General features: G+C 40.7%; 2 protein-coding genes and 1 long non-coding RNA gene across 3 annotated transcripts; all 3 read right to left on the reverse strand.

Annotated features, from left to right (window-relative positions):
- Positions 1-1,205: 1,205 nt before the first annotated feature.
- On the reverse strand, positions 1,206-2,366 carry LOC120110139. The gene is made up of 2 exons (XM_039124084.1): positions 1,997-2,366; positions 1,206-1,570 (listed from the first exon to the last, which is right to left on the reverse strand). The coding sequence occupies exons 1-2, from the start codon at positions 2,245-2,247 to the stop codon at positions 1,432-1,434; spliced, it is 390 nt and encodes a 129-aa protein (XP_038980012.1). The 5' UTR covers positions 2,248-2,366; the 3' UTR covers positions 1,206-1,431.
- Positions 2,367-6,282: 3,916 nt separating this feature from the next.
- On the reverse strand, positions 6,283-8,147 carry LOC103715661 (E3 ubiquitin-protein ligase RDUF1). Its single transcript, XM_008803370.4, is given in 2 exon segments — positions 6,283-6,699; positions 6,701-8,147. Coding segments are annotated over 2 exon segments (1,236 nt in total). The 5' UTR covers positions 7,787-8,147; the 3' UTR covers positions 6,283-6,549.
- Positions 8,148-16,562: 8,415 nt separating this feature from the next.
- On the reverse strand, positions 16,563-17,052 carry LOC113463281. The gene is made up of 2 exons (XR_003387268.2): positions 16,872-17,052; positions 16,563-16,798 (listed from the first exon to the last, which is right to left on the reverse strand). It is a non-coding gene; the product is annotated as an uncharacterized LOC113463281 (long non-coding RNA).
- Positions 17,053-18,963: the final 1,911 nt, after the last annotated feature.

The following is an 18,963-nucleotide window of genomic DNA, read 5'->3' on the forward strand; positions in this document are numbered from 1 at the left end:
GAGATGTGTATTGGGGGCCGACAGACTGTGCATTGAGGAAGACTCTGCCACGGTGATTGATTGCATACGGGGAGTGGATAGATATGGTGATGGTCACCCTTTGATTCGGGATACTCGCAGACTAGTTCAGGAGTTGTTAGCTGTCCAGATTGGTCATGTATATCGTGAGGTGAATCGAGCTGCAGACTGGGTCGCCTCATATGTGGCTCGTCACTCCGGGGACGTCATCTGGACTAGCCTAGCAGCCGTTCCCCATTTGCTGCACTGCCTTTTGTCTCTTGATCTGGCAGGATGTACTCAATCTTGATTTATTGGATATGAATTGCCGTTTTGACCAAAAAAAAAAAAAAAAAAAAAGGGAATATGCTGGCCTTACTTCATCTCTATACGCTGCATCTGTAGCAGTTGCTGAAAAAGTTTGCAATGGAGACTTCAACTCACACCACATTGTACTGTCTTCTTATTACTAAGTGGTTGATGGGTTTTGGTTTTGGACCCTACTTTCCTAATAAGGTTATCCATCTTTAGTAAATAAAGGTTCCTTTCGTATTGCCTATTAAGCAATGAACATGGCCAAACATATTAATATGGATGCTATTAATTACATTGTATGTTAAGTAATGAACTTTTATGATAGTCGAGCATACTAATATCAATATCGTCACTATCCGTCAACTAATAATATCTTCGGTTGTAATGAAATCTAATGAAAATGAAGACCGACACTTTTTCTGTAAAACAAAAAGATTTTTATTTCTCTAGTTATAATTTTTTAAAATTTATTATTTTAAAAAATAAATAAAAGAAAAACCAGATTTTTGAGAAATAAATTTACTAACAAATTCTTTTTGGCAACTGAATATATATATATTAAATATTTTCTATTTGATCTTCTTTCTACTATCGTGTAAAAAGTGCCTATGTTATGCTCACAAAAATTTACTCTTGACATATGGCATGAGAGGATCTGCGCGACTCGCAAAAACCGGAGGGATACAAAAGAAGACTAAATTTGGAGTTATGAAGTTAGTAACAAGTAGACTAAAGAAAATATTTTTACGTATTAGCAAGTGTCACAAAGCATTTTCCATGTAAAAGACCAACCGAATCAACTTCTCCCTCAATATACTGGAGGTTTTGAAGCCTTACCCCTGAAAGTTCCAGTGCTGTACTTTCATGGTGATTGACGTTACAATGCTGCCACGTTATGGTTAGCTTCTTCATTGATTGAAGAACAGAGAAAAGTTATAGTTTACAAGAATAGAGGTTTAATTTGTGACAAGAGAATACATAAGAGTAGGCACACCCAAATGGACAAATATAAACTGCTGGTTGGAATAGGAATGCATTCTTGAAGGAGAGATATGACCAAGAACTTCTAAATAATCTATATAGTTACATATGCCTTGTTTTGCTCAAAATACACTTGTCTTACTTGTCTGTTTGTCCTAATTTTCCAAGCCCATTGCAACGAGCACAGACAATTTGAGATTGGTCTTTTCTGGCTGCATTAGCCCTCAATGTCGCACCTGATTGCCTGATAAATCCTGCTCCATCACACTCTGGGCATCTGAATCATCCAAGCCGCAACAATTGCGTGTCAATCACCAAATTTGGCCTAGTTTCGTAAATCAATATCTACATTGGGTTACTTATGGATTGTGTTACGTAAACATATGTAAACCAAGAAAGCAGGATGTGTTAAAGAGAGTCATGGAATTTCCTTAAAAAAGAGGAGTCTCCAAATGCAATTAAGATCCAGCTGGTCTGACTTGCAAGAAATTAATCTGAATTGGATCCATGTTTAGGATTTCATAGATTTCCAAACCCCTCAGCCCGAATCCAACTCAGACCTGAGCCCAGACTAGGTGAAAGACAGGTTCATTATACTAACACAGTGGTCTAGCTCGACCCAAATTATAGTTGCAATGACCATAATAACCTTAAAGCAGAAGAAAGGAGGCCGGAGAGGGAAAGGGTAGGAGAGTAAATTTACATGTCCCTGCGAGAGAAGAGGATGGGGAAGGCGGTGCCGAGGAGCGCCACCGCGACCGCACCGGCGATCAAATACGTGTTGCCTTCCGCCGACACCTCCCCCACCGCGGAAACAGCCACCACCCTGGAAGACGATCTCCTCCCCGGTGAAGGGAGTCGCACGAGCGCCGGTCGCTGGGACGCCGTACCGGCGGTGGCTTGTGGTCGAGCGGAGGCGATCGACGGGGGTGAGAGTGGGGCCGCGGAAGCCATTTCGAGGGTGGGAATGAAGAAGCTCGTGCGAGATTGGAGTCGTATGGGTATTAAAGATTTCTTTCGTCGGTGCGGCGGAAGAAGGTTAAATTGGGGCCGCAAGGAGGGGATAAGAACACGTAAGCGCTTCATATCTCGGAGGTTGGCAGGTCTCTGTTCGATAGGTGCGGATGAAGCGGGCCACGACATCTGATGTGGACATTTGGCATGGGTTTTCATTAGATTTGCCTCAGACTTTCATAAATCCCCCTTTTATTTTCACTTCAACCCTCTTCAATGTTTTTTTTAGCATTTTCCAGTTGTAGTTATAACACATGACCATGGTTTGATTAAGGAGCACAGGTAAAAGGATTAATCTGTACTGCAAAAAATAGTACAAGGATTAACATGTAAATATAAATATTGCAAGAAGTAATACATGAATATGGAAAGTTATAAATTCCTTTACATTACCAGGATAGGATGTTTCATTTTGCACTAGAAACTAATATTAACATGATCCGACAGCTCAAAGTCCATCCTATTTCTAAAAAGAAAAAAAGAAAAGAAAAGGGCCACCCCAGTTTTTCTCCTTTTAATGAATTGGTTTGGCACCTTTGAGGCATATCATTTATCACCAAAGCCTCAACGCTCATACCTTGGAGTTTTGAGACAGCAGCTGCAGCTAGGCATGATCAGCATCAAAGAGAATTGAATTCATGACCCTTGCAGGGCCTTCTGTTTTGCGTGCTTGATGCATGCAAAATATTGAAGGAACAGTCAATGGTGCATAGAGAATCAGGAAATTTAAAAGGCTCTGGAGCTCAAGGGGGTCAGCTCATCAGCATGATAGATTCATAAGCTGTTTTGTCAACAACACATTGTTTGAAAGCCGTCCATCTTCTGAAGCATAGGTCCTTGAATTCTGCTGGTTTGCTCCATTCATCCACCTCTGATATCGGGTTCCAATTTCATCTGCAGACTGGATCTCAACTAAGACAATGACTTGCCATGACCTGCATCCAAGGGTTGGAGACTTCTCCCATTAAAAGAGGTAAAAGGAAAAGGAAATTTGCAGTCTCATATACAGAAGAAAAAGAGAAGCCAACAAACAACAGCATTTGAAATTTAAAATGGCAGAGGTTTTAGGGGAAGTGAATGGATGGCCTTTGGGTCCACAGGGGAGTGTGGTTCTCTCACATTGAAGGAGACGGGATCAATTCTCATGAAAAATAGACTTCCCTTCATCTCTAGTCGGATACAAATCACCACCACAGCTCGCCTTCCACCTTAAAGGCCATGGATCATCTTCCATCAGGATTAATGTAAGTTCCGTAGAGAACCATTAGAATGTGGACCACACACTGACATGCAATAATACGCTCTAGCCCTCTCGACATAAGAAGAATAAAATGAACCTTAAGATACTGAAAACTAACATATGTTCTAAGTTCTAAACTATTTGGAAAGAATAAAGATACCATCAGCAACATAATTAAAAGGTGAGGTTGAGAGAGAGAGATGCTATGAATTTTTTGACCCGGTTGCACACAAGCCACCATAGACAATATCAAGATAATTTAAACATACAAGGAAAGAACATCTTAGCGTGAGCGATCCAATTAATGCAGGCATTTGTGTGAGAGAGGATAGAACAATGGCATCTTACGCTTTGGTACAGTTTCAGTCCCCTAGCTCGGAATCTTGTGGTTCTTGTGTTTCTGTTCATTATATGCTTTGACCTTTACTAGCTTTTCTAAGAGCAGATCCACTATTGCAAGGCCTAGGGACAAATCAAGGGACAAAAGTTCAAGCCCCAAGAAATAGTTACTTTTGAAATCATAAAGAACCAATTATTTTACCAACTTCACCTAGGATGACATTTCCACCTTGCGAGAACATATATAATGTCTCAAGCTGCCATGCTTCTAATTTGTTTCTGCAGTTACTTTGCCCCTCTCTCTCACTGTGCAACTGTACTAAATTGAATTCGTTTCATTCACTGTTTCTAGTGTCAATTCTGCTTAAACCAACTTTTGGAACATTGCAAGGAGAAAATCTACTTTTGCCCCTGGTTAAACAAACCTAAAACTGGGAATCTGACGTTCAGAAAAATGTTATTTCTTGAAATTTCAAAGGCAGGAAAAGTACTGTAAAAGGGGAGAAACCAGTGATTACCACTAGTCTGGCTGCCCTATGTTATCAGGATGAAACTTTTTGATGCAGCATATATACAGCACCAGCATTGGAACTCTCAGGCCAGCATAAGATTTCAGTTTCAGGCCAATTGACCATAAAATCGTATAGCTAGTATAAGATTCAAACTATTCAATAGAAGTGTTTCAGGAAATGAACTTAATAATAAAACTCAACAAAGACTTGGTAGCCCATGCAGGGGAGAAATAACTATGCAGGCAATAGATCTGTGAAAGTAATTTCTAAGATCGAAGTGAGGATTCAAGTCTTAATTATGCTTAAGTCGGATGCATCATAACAGCATACAATAGAAATATCTAATACTATTGACAAGAAAGAACAATATGCTACAACACCACATGCCAACCAAGTGAGCTGGAGGCCAGATAGCAGACAAATTTTAATAAAAATTGAATCAATCATATCCCTTAATAATTAAATGAAGACAAAAACAATGAACACAGTTTTTAGGAAGGCGAAGCACCATCTATCACCCATTGCCAGCCTAAGCATACAAGAAGAGCTACAGGAACAATCATAAAAGGTCCCACAAAAAGGAGCAAAACAAGGCCTTCACAGAGAATGCCTCACATTGGTGCAGGTCAACCACTCTTAACAAAAGAAACACCGTTGCAGCAGCCTGAAGCTATTTGGGGTTCTATCCAGATGATATGAATGCAAAGAAATCATCAACCAAGACCCAGCAATGAAAAAATATATAACAGTGCAAGATGCGAATTTGCTAGTTACTATAGAAACATGAGGCAATAATATAGCATATGACGATTATCTATAACAGAGAAAATCTTCAAAGGCAAGTCAATGTCATATCTCGAACAAGAAGAAAAGCTATTGTCAACATGTTAAGAAGAACCTAGAGAATCTGAAACACAATATGTAATCGAGAGTTGTATTAGCATAAAATCACCAGGGAAAGTTGGACTTCTCAAATGACTACTATGTTAGCATCAGATCAATGTGATTAATATTTTTGTACAGCAGAAAGGACTATGCCAGCAGACACATTTGCAAATGAAATTACTCTCTCTCAAAAGAAAAAAAAGATACCAAGCTGATTTAGAAATAAAAGACCATGGATTCAGAAGGATCTGGAAAACAGGTCACGCTCTTAGATAGGACATCCCAGTAAACAGCAAGATAGAAATAACAAAGATCAACTCAGATGGGACAACAACATTTCTTACATTATTTAACAAATTAATGATTTGTAAGAAGCAAACAGCAATATATGAATGCAAGTGTCCTACAGTGCTCTCCAAATAGGAGTATTAGACACCAAGGAAGTCAACAGAGCATCAATCTATATACCGATCATATCAAAGAATGTACACAATATCTCTACTATTACTGGTTTGCATATATTAGACACTGCAATTGATGCAACCTCAATGTCAAATTATTAATGCATATTTGAAAAGTCACATAATCAACTTCTCTTATGAGTAAGATTCAAACATCGCAACCCTTTAGTAGACCTAAATAAAGCAAGTTTTTAATCAAATCACCACATTTGTTGTCCACAAAGAGTATGCATTCTAACTACAAAGCACATAGATCTTCAAGAATGCTCGAACCACATACCTATCTCACTGCTGTACATGACTGTGCGTAAGTCATCATTAACCAAAATCCAGTAACACCGTTGAAGAAAACTTGAAATGGGAAGCCTGGGAGTCTGTAGCCATAAAGTTCTCGATCCACCAAGAGCAAGCGAGGTTTAACTTTATTGCAGTGCACAATGAAAGAAAAATGGAGATCATACAAAAGCAGTATAGCATGACAAAAAAAAAAAAAGGAGGAACATAATGCTAACAAAAGCATCAGAAATAAATGCACAGCTTAAATATAAATGATGAATCTTATATTATTCACAGAGCATGTACCTTCCTAATATTACAAAGTCCAGCTCAAAAACTACAGCTGCTTAATCCCCAGCGGCAAAAGAGATCACAAATAGCAAGAAACTGCAAAAAAAATTTCCCGAATATCTTCTACTTACAACGGAATTATGGAGGAAAAAAACAATGATCTCCATCTGTTATGATCCTATTTTCCTCCTCTTACATGAAAGAAAAAACGGATAGCTACAACTATTGTAACTTGAAATTAGACAAAGGAGGCAAATTTTCTTCGACTTTTTCCTTTGTCACCATCTTGTAATTGCTCTAATATTCCCATCTTCCATTGCCCAACTCGAGCTGCGCCTTCGTGAACTCCTATCGAAGGCCAAATGTCTGAGGCGCCTCGGTGAAACAGTGGAACCAGAATCTGAACTCGATCTTGAAGAAGCGGACGAAGATGAGCGGAAGCGCCCAAAAAATGAGATGAAATTGCGAAATACGCGACCAATTCCTCTTCTCTCCCTCGTCGGACTCCCTCTAGAGGTCCATGAGATCCTTCTGGGTGCACCACCGGTGGTGAATCCACCGTCCATCTCCGTGTAAACTCCCGGAAGCTCCCGCTCCCCGGCTATTCTCCCCCCTGAGAACCTCCCGATTGCAAACCCACCTCCCGGCAGCCTCCATATCGTGAGGCCGACCAAATCCTCCGCGTTCCCACCCATGGGAGCCTGTTCATCACCGTCCGTCTCCGCCGCACCCCTTCCACGGACATCTGCAGGCACCTCATGGCGGCACACAGGGCAAGAGTTCCGGAGCGAAAGCCATGGCAAGATGCAATCTTGATGGTATATATGTTTGCACGGCATCTCCCGAGCCTCGGTACCGAGCTCGAACGGTTCCTTGCAGACGGCGCAGTGGGCGTCCATCTTGACATGGCCGGCGGCGATCTCGATGGTGGGCATCGACTCGATGGCAGCCTTCGATGCGGGCGGGTGCTCGCACGCCCGGCCGCCATCAATACCGCGGATGTCGATTTGGGTGAGCTGCTCCAGGAGCCGCTCGAAGCCCGAGCCCATCAAGAAATCCGACACGCTTTCGGGCAAGGGCCGGAGGCCGGATCCCGCCCCGTCGTCGTAGTAGAACTCGAAGCTGGCAGCAGGGGCGCGGTCGGCATCCCCGCCGCCACCTGCGGACGGGCCGCGGAGGACGATGACCGGGTTGAAGCGGGAGCGGTCGCCCGCGGAGGTGCGACGGTGGCGGCGGAACCGAAGGTCGGCGTGCTGGTGGTAGGGGGGCGCGGCGCCATCATCGTTCGCCATATACCTCGCCGCGACAGGGGAGCGTCGCCTGCGAGACTCGCCGCCGGCGGTGGGGAAACGCGGAGGGGTCTCCACCTCCTCGAGGAATCCGCCGTCGCAGTGGGGGCAGACGACGGCGTCGTGCGGCCAGACCCTGACGAAGCGGCTGCAGCGGTAGCACCAGTAGGGCGAGGCCGTGTCCATAGCCGCAGAAGAGGAAGACTGAAGACAATTATCGAGGAAAACAAAGGCCCAGAAACAGATCGATTCGACCTTTCCTTCCAAATCCTCGCTGGATCTTCGAGGCCGCAAAAATCCGATCTTTCCTCTGATTTCGACAAGGAAACTAACCAAATCCCTTCAATTACGACAAGAATCCGATCTCCAAATAGAAATCCCCTCAAATTTCAAAGACAGAAAAATCGAAAGATGAAGAAGATAAAGATAATTCCTTCCCTCCTCCACGCACCATCAAACCATCCGGATGGAGGGCGAAATGGAAACCCTAGAAAGGGGCGGAGGAGAAGAGGAGAAGTTTGGGGGGGGAAGCGGGAGGGGGTGGTGGGGATTATAAGGGGCTTGACGAAGCCTCGACGGCGGAACCGCGTGCGCGTGCTCCGTGAGCGGTGGTGGGCTCGTCGGTCGGTTCGGGAAACTGACGGCGTTAGGGAACCCGAATACGATACTCGATCGAGTTGGCCGAGCCGCGTCCGGGGGTGGGTAAACCTGGGCGACGACGCGTTGAAATGTGCACACGGTCTCCGCCGCCTTAAACAAGTCGTCCGTCTCTTCTTACCGGAAGAATGGCCCTGGGCATAGTTAAATGCCATGGGGCCTGGAGCACTCACACCGAAAGTTCCTTCCTTTGATGCACCGCACCAATTCTAGCGACTTGCATCGCCGTCGAATCTGAAACTTTTAGATGACTGGAATAAAAGTATTTCAGTCAAATTCTTTTATGGCACCATTTAGAATAATAATGGATGAATCTTTTCTTTCTTAAATAAATTTTCTAGTTTACATACAAAAATTACCACCATAAATAGAACTCAATTCTATGTACCAAAAGTCTATAAAATAAAATTATCATACATCCACGTCATATTGGGCTTAACCACCATACGTCTAACTAATTTTATAAAACAAAAATACTTAACCAATGGAAGTTCATATTTTGAAATTATTCTAATGTTGGGCACTCTTCTAATGCTATTTTCCTATTTATTTCCTTTTGTTTCACATCAGGTTCTAACGAATTATTTAGTTTTTTAAGTGGATTGGGCTCAAGCAAGGCAACATTTCAAGAAGTAAATAACCCAAAATTTTTGAATAAGTATTTTTTTTAATAATTATATAATTCTTTCTATGCTTCCAAGCATCTTCTTTATGCGAAGGGTTTAACGGAATAAGAACAAAACAAAGGGCGGTCAAAGGAGAGTTCGCAGAAGGCGCGGAGGACATTGGGTCCCTTTCGTGGAGGAGACCGCGCCCCACTTCGAGCGGGAAAGAGATTCCGACTTCTTCTCTAGCAAAGAAGAAATCCTTTTTCCTTTTATTTTTCTTCCGTGTCCCCTTTTTTTTCTTTTTTTTTTTATGTGGGGGCATTTCTTTCCGTTAGACAAAGTTTAGTCTGACTGCACGTGAGCTCACTATCTCAACACGTGTCAGATGCTCCCACAGGCTCCATGTAGTTATTTTTTTAGTTTCTTTAAAATTTTTAATTCATCCATGCAAGTGGCTCTTGCTTGCTCAAACAATCAAAAATTGCGCAGCCAATGCTTACCCCACTAGAACCCTAGCAATACCATGGGCTCCAGTCGATCATAAGGGGAGATAGGATGAATTATGGAAGCACAGATGAGGAAGTTGAGATCCTCCTACGTGTGATAATTAGGAGAAATTATATCCTACACTATATATTGTGCGCGAGGTGCACTGGTATACCAAATGTAGTGTATAATTTCTCGGGAATTGGTTCCTTCTATTATCATATATGTTGTAGAAGTCCTGTTATCATGCATTTATACTGCAACAGGTGGGGCAAAAGCAAGGCATAGTTTTTCTATGAAAAAAGTGAGTGCGACGCTTGTCGCGCACACTTTTATTGGCAATACGCATGCAAGGGTCCCTTTCTATTTTTTGGTGCAAAGTAGATTTTAGTGGTCGGTCTCTTGCTACTTGCCATGTTGTGGTCCTTCTCGTATACAGATTTTAACAAGAGGAATATCAGCAGGCATACCAAGAGTGCTTTTAGCGACGTGCCTCTCTTCCAACTTTTTTGGCTTTTTTTCCCTTCTGTAACAACAATACGAGGGGGGGGTTTGGCCCATGGTCGCCACAGAGAAAAAGTGGGAAAAAATGTGGAGTCTCCAAGGACTTGAATAAGAGCCTATCGAGATATATGAGAGGAAGACACATAAAAGACAAGGAAGTCATACTGGAAAACTTTCTCAATTTATGCACAGATACATGATGATAGGGTTATGCATTTCATATCAGGACGTCAAGAGTGTTGTGGTGAATCATGGTTTGGAGTTTTTGCTGGTGAAATCAATTGCCATGACCCGCCGTTCTTGGTTGGTTTAATTGCTCGTATATAGTCTACCAGCTTATTGTTTATATATAGTTTGGTCGACTAGGTATGATTACTGCATAATTAAATTTGGTAGTTGCTCCAAGTTTGAAATTATCCCACAAAATTATTTCTCCATGCCTGCAAGTTCGGAACATGTGATAGAACTCGGTCCATATGACTTGGTCCTGTTCTAATTAGCACAGTATGGATCATGGGAGGTTGCATGATTTCTTGGTCTTCTCACTCAATAATGTTACTCGCATAATAATAACCAGGTTCGTGAGTAGCATGAAATAGAAATAAGTACGTATTTGCATGAGAAGACTTATTGAAGGGAAGGAGCATGTAATAGAAATTCAAGATCCAGATTTTTTTTTATGTAAGTGGTATTTAGAGCCATCATGAATGAGATGGGCCGAAACCATGATTGTTTTATTTACACAAACAGAGAGATAAACTCCGAAGGTGGAGGATGATATTGAAGCTGATGGAGAACTATTTGAACCCAGGAGACTGTACGGTTTTCACTGTTCCCTATCCCTGGTGGTCTCCGTCGTTAGGTTTATCGGGCCATCTACCCAAAACCAACCAACAGGACGAAGACGATGAGAGAAGCATCAATGCTCTTTTATTAAGTGATTGGTATGGCTGCAAGTCTGTTTCAGACCAGAAGAGCCATCCGTGTGGACGGAAACAGCTGCAATTGAGCTCCGCAAAGGCCGACTCAAGGTGGAGAATACTTGTCAGCTAGCCAGTTGACAATTCTGTTAATTAATGGCCAAAATCCTATGCATCCTACCTGCTTGTTGGATTGCCTGAATCATATATAAGTAACGGATAATAAGAATTAACAACAAAATTAGTATCTCATTCTGAAATTAGAGAATACAATAATATATAGGTTGAAATAGTCTTGGCTACCATTCCACGTCTGTGAAAAATAGGACTCTCATAGCAAACTTTGACTTCGTCCCATGTCGCTCTGCCCGTTGAGCTACAAGCCTCGGTCAAAGTCGAAGCCTGCGATAAGATCAGTGATGCCACGAGTTGCCGGCTGCAATAAAGAACATGAAACCCACCCACCTTCCCCTTCGGGGAACGTTCGTGTGGGGAAATGGCCTCGAAGGCACGCAAGAAGCTGGGCTTTTTTTGACGCAGCCTTAGCTCTCTTGCTCGACATCTGTTGCAAAGTTTTTCCAGTGGATTTATACCTTTGGTTGGCTAAAGAGAGGCACGACCTGCCACCAGGAGCCACTTGACAAGTGGACCGGATGCATGGAGATAGATTTATATTAATCTGGCATTTGGCATCTCGGTCACGAATTTTCAATGTATTAACTCTTGGAAGGTTCGAATGATAGATATGTTTGAAAGGGCAGTAATCAATGCGCCTCCTTCCGCCCTTGGTTTTTTCTCGCTGGTTAGGTTTTTTGTATACTTTTTTAAACAAGACGAATCAATCAAGCATATCTAGTACAAATACATCGAACAAAATCTAAGCTGGTTTGAGGTTTGACCCTTCTAGAAAGCCGACAAGCACCAACTCATATGATGTACTTTAGTTGCTCCTCATCCAGCATTATCATGGACTAACACCCAACTACGCAATAAAGAAATATATAAACCAATCTCCAGATAGCTATGAAAGCTTAAACCTATTGGTTTTGATGAAAGGACGATTGGAGGAGGAGGGCAGTAGCGCTGCAAATACTTGGAATCTTTCTTGGAGCTTAATTGATCGTATCGGCAAATATTTTGTTATTGTTTTCCGATCGAAGAGTTCTAAAAACACTGAAACCTCGCGTGGAAGGGATTAGACGAGTGACTGCAGCTTTGGTAATTTGCGTTGGCTGAACGACGGAAGATGGAAAGCAAGTAGTAGAGAGTAGAATAAATCATTCATTTTGGCCCTGCTCTTCTGTTTTTTTGCTTTTACATGCCAATCCTTTTGGAGGAAGTTTCACAAGCCGTTCTTAGCTTCTTTATCACCCAGCTACGTCGCCAAAAGCTTGAGCTTTTCTTGATAAACCGGATGCATTAAATTAAACAAAATAGATATACCTGTAGAAGTCAAAAAATAAAATATTAAAAAACTGAACAGGAAGATCGTAGAGTCATACTCGGTAACATATAGTCTAGGGAAAATTTAAAACACATCTAGCTTAAAAATTATAATGGATTTAAAAGTAGTAATTGGCCATAGGAACTCCATCATCAACCAATTGTTTTTGCTGCATGGGCTGCAGGTACGCTTGTAGAGCAGTACAGATTACACATGAATCCAACACCTTCGATTAAGATATGTTTTTGCTTGATTTTCTATGCAATCGAGATGTATGAGTACGCTGATCCAAGAGATTTATCTGGCCTCTTCACCCCAGCTACTTCTACAAGAAAACCTAGAAGACAAGAACAGGAGCAAGTTCTACAAGAATTTCGACACTATGAAATCTGAGGGAGAAATATTCGAAGATGAAGTGGTGTTGGGTCTACCATCTTTCAGCAAGACAAGGAGTCGGTCCAAATGGATTCTATGGATATGGTTCCATGCATGCATTTATGTGAATTATATAAACCATTTACCGGAACCACCGTAAAAATTAATTCTAGCCAGGTGAAATCGTGGACCTTGCTTGAATCTTATGGGTTTTAAATACACTTTAAAATGTGTAAGTTTTTGAGTTGCTCAAAGCTAGAGACGCGTATGGGCTGGGATTGGACCAATTATACCTAAACTTTGAACTGCATATTCTCATGGACACCTGAATAATATGAAATAAGGCCTGTATAGGATACTAGAATAGGTTGTCCATTTCTACTACTACCTGCATGATCTAATGGCTTGGAGTCCATCCCGTTTTTATATTTTTCATGTCTTAGTTTGATGTTATAGAGGCAGATATCATGAATGGTATCGCCCAATCCAACTCTTGATTCTTTAGCAATCATCTCTAGTGACCACAGATAAATATTTTTGTTACAAGAAGAAGAATTTAGGTTGGTTAATTAGATCGTTTGAAAGATTGGATTAAAATGAAAACTAAATGGACTATATGATAGTTTCCAGTTATTCAAAAGCATATACTTTAATGTTAAAGAAGGAATATAGATTTACGGTATATACTTGTGATTTAGATTTTATTATGAGAGGAGGAGCCAAGCCTTTATTTCTATTCTTTGGCAAGAGCAAGTGAATTTGGATTGATTGGGTCATTTGCAAAATCGAATTTTAGAATGCATGCATGCATGTACATATAGGTTAGGCTCAAGTTGCACCTGGTATAATTTTCTTAGTGTTGCAATTTTTTGAATTGGATGATAGAAATCCTATATTAACTTTAATTTTATAGAGTTACTATATATATATATATATATATAATCAGGTCCTTGTAATCTTACATCCATGGGCACAAAATGTGAACCATTTTCTTATATCCCATCTCTTTTATCAATTCCACGAAATTCTGTTCATTTTTTTGTTTTGTTTTTGGGTAGTTTAACTTCTGGTTCCGGTTGGCCCATTTGATGTTGTGGCTAATGTACAGTGAATCTGGCCCGTGGCTTAATAATGGTCCTTCACGTACTAATCTTACTGGGCCGCTCTCAGGTTCGATCATAGATTTTATGGATCATTCGTGCGAGACAACTGGCGTGGATTAGGATCAGACGATTTCGATGGTCTGATACGGTGCTCGCAATATATAAATGATGCCTTGCAAAAAGAGTGAGGGGAGAGTGGGCTTTGTTACCGGACCACCACTCTAGGCTTATCACGGCCAGTGAACGACGGATTTATGACATCTCGGTCATTAAAGCCCAGCTAAGGGCGGCATTGAAGAGTTTCTTCTATGCGAGGCACATTCTGGATGCAGACTGTATCCACCTCGAGAGGGATTTAGCTATTGTAATTGAGGAGATTCGAAAGTGGTGCACTGTGACAGACGAGTAGTTTCTACTCCAGGAGATCTATAAGGTTGCAGGGGCTGTGGCTCTTTTAAAGCCACTCATATTTATCGGAAGGTGAACATTGCAACTGACTTGGATGGCCTTCTTCGCGGCACATCATTCTGGGGTTTTCTCTGGGTGGTGGATTAGACGGATGTTTCCTACTCTCTTCGCCAGCTTTTTTTTTTTTTTAATTTTATTAGCTATGCTAGCATGTGTATGGTGTGGGGACGCGGTAAAAAAAAGAAAAAAAAAAAGCATGTGCACCTCATATGGTACGGATTCCAGAACTATGGACGGCTCTACCATGAATCTCGATGCATCAAGATCGCCAAATTTTGAGATGCATGAATCTATCAGCAGAACGGACTCCAGAACAATGGGTCCACGTAGAATACCGAGTGCTCCTAGGTTCCGGGGTGAGTCTTTCGTGCTGTCTGATCGTGCTTTGGGATATGTAATCTTGCCTGATCATGCGTGATCTTATATCTCCAAAACAGCTCCAGGATGTGATCAGGAGAAATTATTAGTTGGACCTGGGCCTGCTTTTTTACTTGCCCCCTTTGTGGGCCAAACTTAGCACCATTGAACCTATAAGGACGTAGATGCGGTATGACTTTTGTATACATGTATTTTCTCGAGAAAATTTGGAACATATTTAGCTAAAAGTAGAATATTTTGTAAACAAAATTTGTGATAAGTAGAGTACTCTGATGCCTACGTGATTGAATGAGAGACCTCTGATGGATGGCCTATAAATTAAGAATCAACTTGGGTTAATTGAGTGTCTTGATCCAACCAATTCATTAATCTAGCCTCCTGACCTCCCGTAATTTTTCTAGAATTTTTTATCCTCTAAAATACAATAGAGAATTTTCTAAAATATTTTTATCTATGAAAGATCATATATTTTGAATACTCCTTAACATTAACAACACAGTGCATGGATTAGAAGTTTCCAAAACACACACACACACATATATACAAACAGGTCATGGCCAAGCACCATTTATTGAGATGCTTCATATACCATACATACATACATACGTATATGTATGTATCTATATATAAATATAGTGCGTAGCTTATAAATTAAGGTTAATTACTTTTCCTGAAATGAAGGTTAATGAATTCAGCAAGTTGATTTACCATATAATTGGCATATATGCTTAGGTAAGAGAACTGCTCATGTTTGCATAGATGCCAAGTTGGTGGGAAGTCAGTCTCAGCTAGCTTTTACACTGGCGACAAGTTGTAATGCTTGCTTGGAAAGTGTTTGAGAGCCTGCCTAATCTTGGAGAGGGCAATGAAAGTTTCTGCCGACCCAGAGGCGATAGCTCTTGTATATACGATTTGCGGTGGTAGCCTGCCCGCGTAAATGGTCTCATGGTGTCACCGGCAGGCAAATCAAATTGCAGTTACCTGTCGATCATATCCTGTGGACGTGGCCAAGGCCGCTATTATACTATCTGCCAAAAGAAAAGGTAGGTTTCATTTTTCCATCGCTCATATATCTTTATCAAGGTCGCAATTCTTGTTGATTCCATGGTTTCATCATTGTGAGGTTGTGAGTACGGCATTTTGTCCGTGTCCATCAGCAACAAAACTTTGTGATCGAATAGATTTAGACGGAACTGAAAAAGGACGAAGATATGCGTGAACAAAGAGAGAGAAAAAAATACAACACCCATATATTTACATGATTCAGCCATAAATTGAGTAGAGATACCGCAACCATTAAAATGATAGCGTACAAGAATAGAGCCACTCCTCAACAAAATCCTAATTCAATGTCTCTCTTTTTTTTTAAAGTGAAAATATATATATATATATCAAAATCGAGTTGGATATGTATAGTGGGGGGCTCCGTCCTTGCACCTACGGAAGGTTGATGATGGGTTTGGGACTTAGGCTTGTTGGCCCAAGCCCTATGCTTCTATCTTGAACTTTACAATAAATATTTGTTTGCTCAAAGTTTCTCTCGCACCGTCTAAAGAAAAGGACGTACCAAAAAATTTATTGGCACAAGTTAGATGGCAGGATAGATAGGTGCATAAGCAATCTGCCAGCATTAAAACATTCAAAAAGATGATGATCAAATCAAGGAAATGTGCCTAATTTGATGGTTACCATCCGCATCTGATTTGTACTTCTAATGATTCTATTAATTGATATTAGCTATCCTCCCACCATATATATTCACTGATATAATTGCTTCGCATCAACTGTCAGTGTAATAATTTTATTTTATCAATATTAACTTATCCAGCATGCTCGCATCGGCCATCTCTTTTTATTCGGCCAATGCAGTTTTCCGTATTTTAGGAATATCTTGAAGCCCAATTTATCCGTCTTGGTTTAATCCTTCTAACGACTATCCATGCAAATACATGTCTTAGCTCAAAACTCAAGGACCGATCTAATCATTTTCAAAATTATCATATGTATGGTGGTTTATAAATATTAAAATATAATATAAATAATATCTAATTAATCTTTGTTCCAAATTTATCAAACTTCATTATTAAATAACACGAATCAAGAAATTAAAGACATGCTTGATACCTTGTAACATGGGTTGAGCCCGGTGAAAACATCAACAAGCTGAATAGGATCCAAACTGCTCAAGCACCAATATCGACAATAAACGCACCTTTCTCACAATCCTCATCTAGATTTCAGTCCCTCTTGGTTTCCTGCCAGTTACCACCTTATTAGTTTAATCCCAATCATATGCAAGGGGACCCCACTAATCAATGCACAGAATACCACGCTGCGCTTGCCGCTTGTCATTCCACCATGCCTTCCTGTTCATATAACAGTAAGCGGGACCCGTTTGTCGAAATGCCCCGGATAGGATCGTCAGCCGATGCCTCCCGTCGGAACGACCACCCGAGCACCCTTTCCCTTTCTTTTCCCTGCGGGCGGCCCGTTGGCTCGCCGCAAGGACACCTCCAAACCACCCCACCTGCCGTTCCCGAGGGCATGATATCAGCTCTGAAACCCAAGTCGGGCACGTAATTGATTCCGCACCAGAAGATGACGCCATGCACGTGCTCCCATTTCATTTCTTGACCATATTAAAATAAAAGAGAGGCATCTTCCTCGCCTATGCTAAAGCTCTCACACGCAAGCTATCCATCACCGCCAGATTTTTATGTGAAACCCAACTCCCAACTCCCAAGCTTAGGAGTATGTTTACTATTTTCTTTTTGCTTATAAAAGAAAAAGGGGTCTTGGAGAAGGAGACAGTGGCTCGGAGCCCCTCCAAAAAGCCTTATCCCAATCGGTGGAAAGGTTGGTCTACCAAACCACTCGTATAAATCGCTGAAGGAAAAGAATCCTAGTCCGAGCCTCCTCAAGGCACCGCATACCTAATCGCTTGCTAGTTGCTATGCGAGCTTTATGTTTGTTGTGACACACATCCAGGATGGACAGGATGAGGTTGTTGAGCTTCTTTATACCCGCTTCTTCATGCAAACTTCCCTTTTTTAAAAAAATGGGGCGGCTTTCCTGCCTCCCCTTCATTAAAAAGAAAAAAACAAAACGAAGCTTGGAATTTGGATGAGATTATATGTATTAAAGTGAAGCAAAGCTGGAGTAAATGACCAAGAAGGGCATGGATGGTTGGATGGTAGATGCCTTTGTGTGGTCTCGACATGGTAGAAGACTAGCTATTCGTTTTATTTAAGCTATCTCGATGGTAGTTTAATTTGTTTCTGCTTTCGACATCCACACAGCGATGCAGGGGATGGGAGTCGAGCGGATGGTCGTAAACTTTTTGCAGAATCATCAAAATCTGAAAACGAGCTTCTTAAAATATTAGGTTTTGGCAGACAAATGACTTCTTGATTGAGATGCGCAATGAAATGTCGTCGTTGACTAAAAGTTGGCATTTGCTTGTGTGGCAGTTTTCCATTCATTTCCATTTTCCAAGTCGCCAACAAAGTAGATAGCAACATATGGATATATTACAAGAACATATCTTAAAGATGTTTTTTTTTTCCTCGATAAAGGACACGTTGCTGCCGTTTGCTTTTTTCACATTCCTCATCCGGATATGATTTTGATGATTTTTGCCATCACGATTTAGCATCCAAAACAAGAGACACCGCTAAAGCCAAGAATTGAAACCGAATTGGATATGAATTGAATATCATTAATATTTATATTTATTTTATTTAATAAATATAAAACGAAAATAGATTTTAATCAGATGTTAAAATTTATATTCATATTTGTTTTAAATAAATATAGGTACAAATTAGATACTAAAAGTATAGTATAAACACAGATATAAATTGAATAATTAAAGTTTATGACCACATAATCGAAGATATTATTAAGTAAATGGTAAATCAAGTTAATAGAATGTTAATGTGATCATTTATTTTTCTTAAAATTCATGAGTGTTATATAAAATTATTTAGGATTATAAATAGAATAAAATATTTCAATACATATTAGATAGCTGTCTATCCATATTCATATCTATTTTTGTATAAATATGGATACAAATACAGTTATTCGTCGGATGATCAAATTTCTATTCATATCTGAATAGATTCAGATACAAAAACAGATATAGATGGATATTATCTGATCCACTTTTATCCCTACCAAAACCTAGGTCACATCGAGCTTTTGTGGGAGCATATGTAATGCATTCCCTTTCAATCATATTGGTACCCCTGCCTGCATTTCTTCACAGACTGGATTTATCTGTCTCTATTCTATTTTTATATTTTTACAAAAATGTAAAAATATCTATCCCATGCATTGCTGGCATCTTTTATGAGACCACCTACCTCGCCATCTTCCTCATTTATACTCATCTAAACAACGACGGCTTAAGATCTTC

Source organism: Phoenix dactylifera, chromosome 3, assembly GCF_009389715.1.
Source record: "Phoenix dactylifera cultivar Barhee BC4 chromosome 3, palm_55x_up_171113_PBpolish2nd_filt_p, whole genome shotgun sequence".
Taxonomy (NCBI): domain Eukaryota; kingdom Viridiplantae; phylum Streptophyta; class Magnoliopsida; order Arecales; family Arecaceae; genus Phoenix; species Phoenix dactylifera.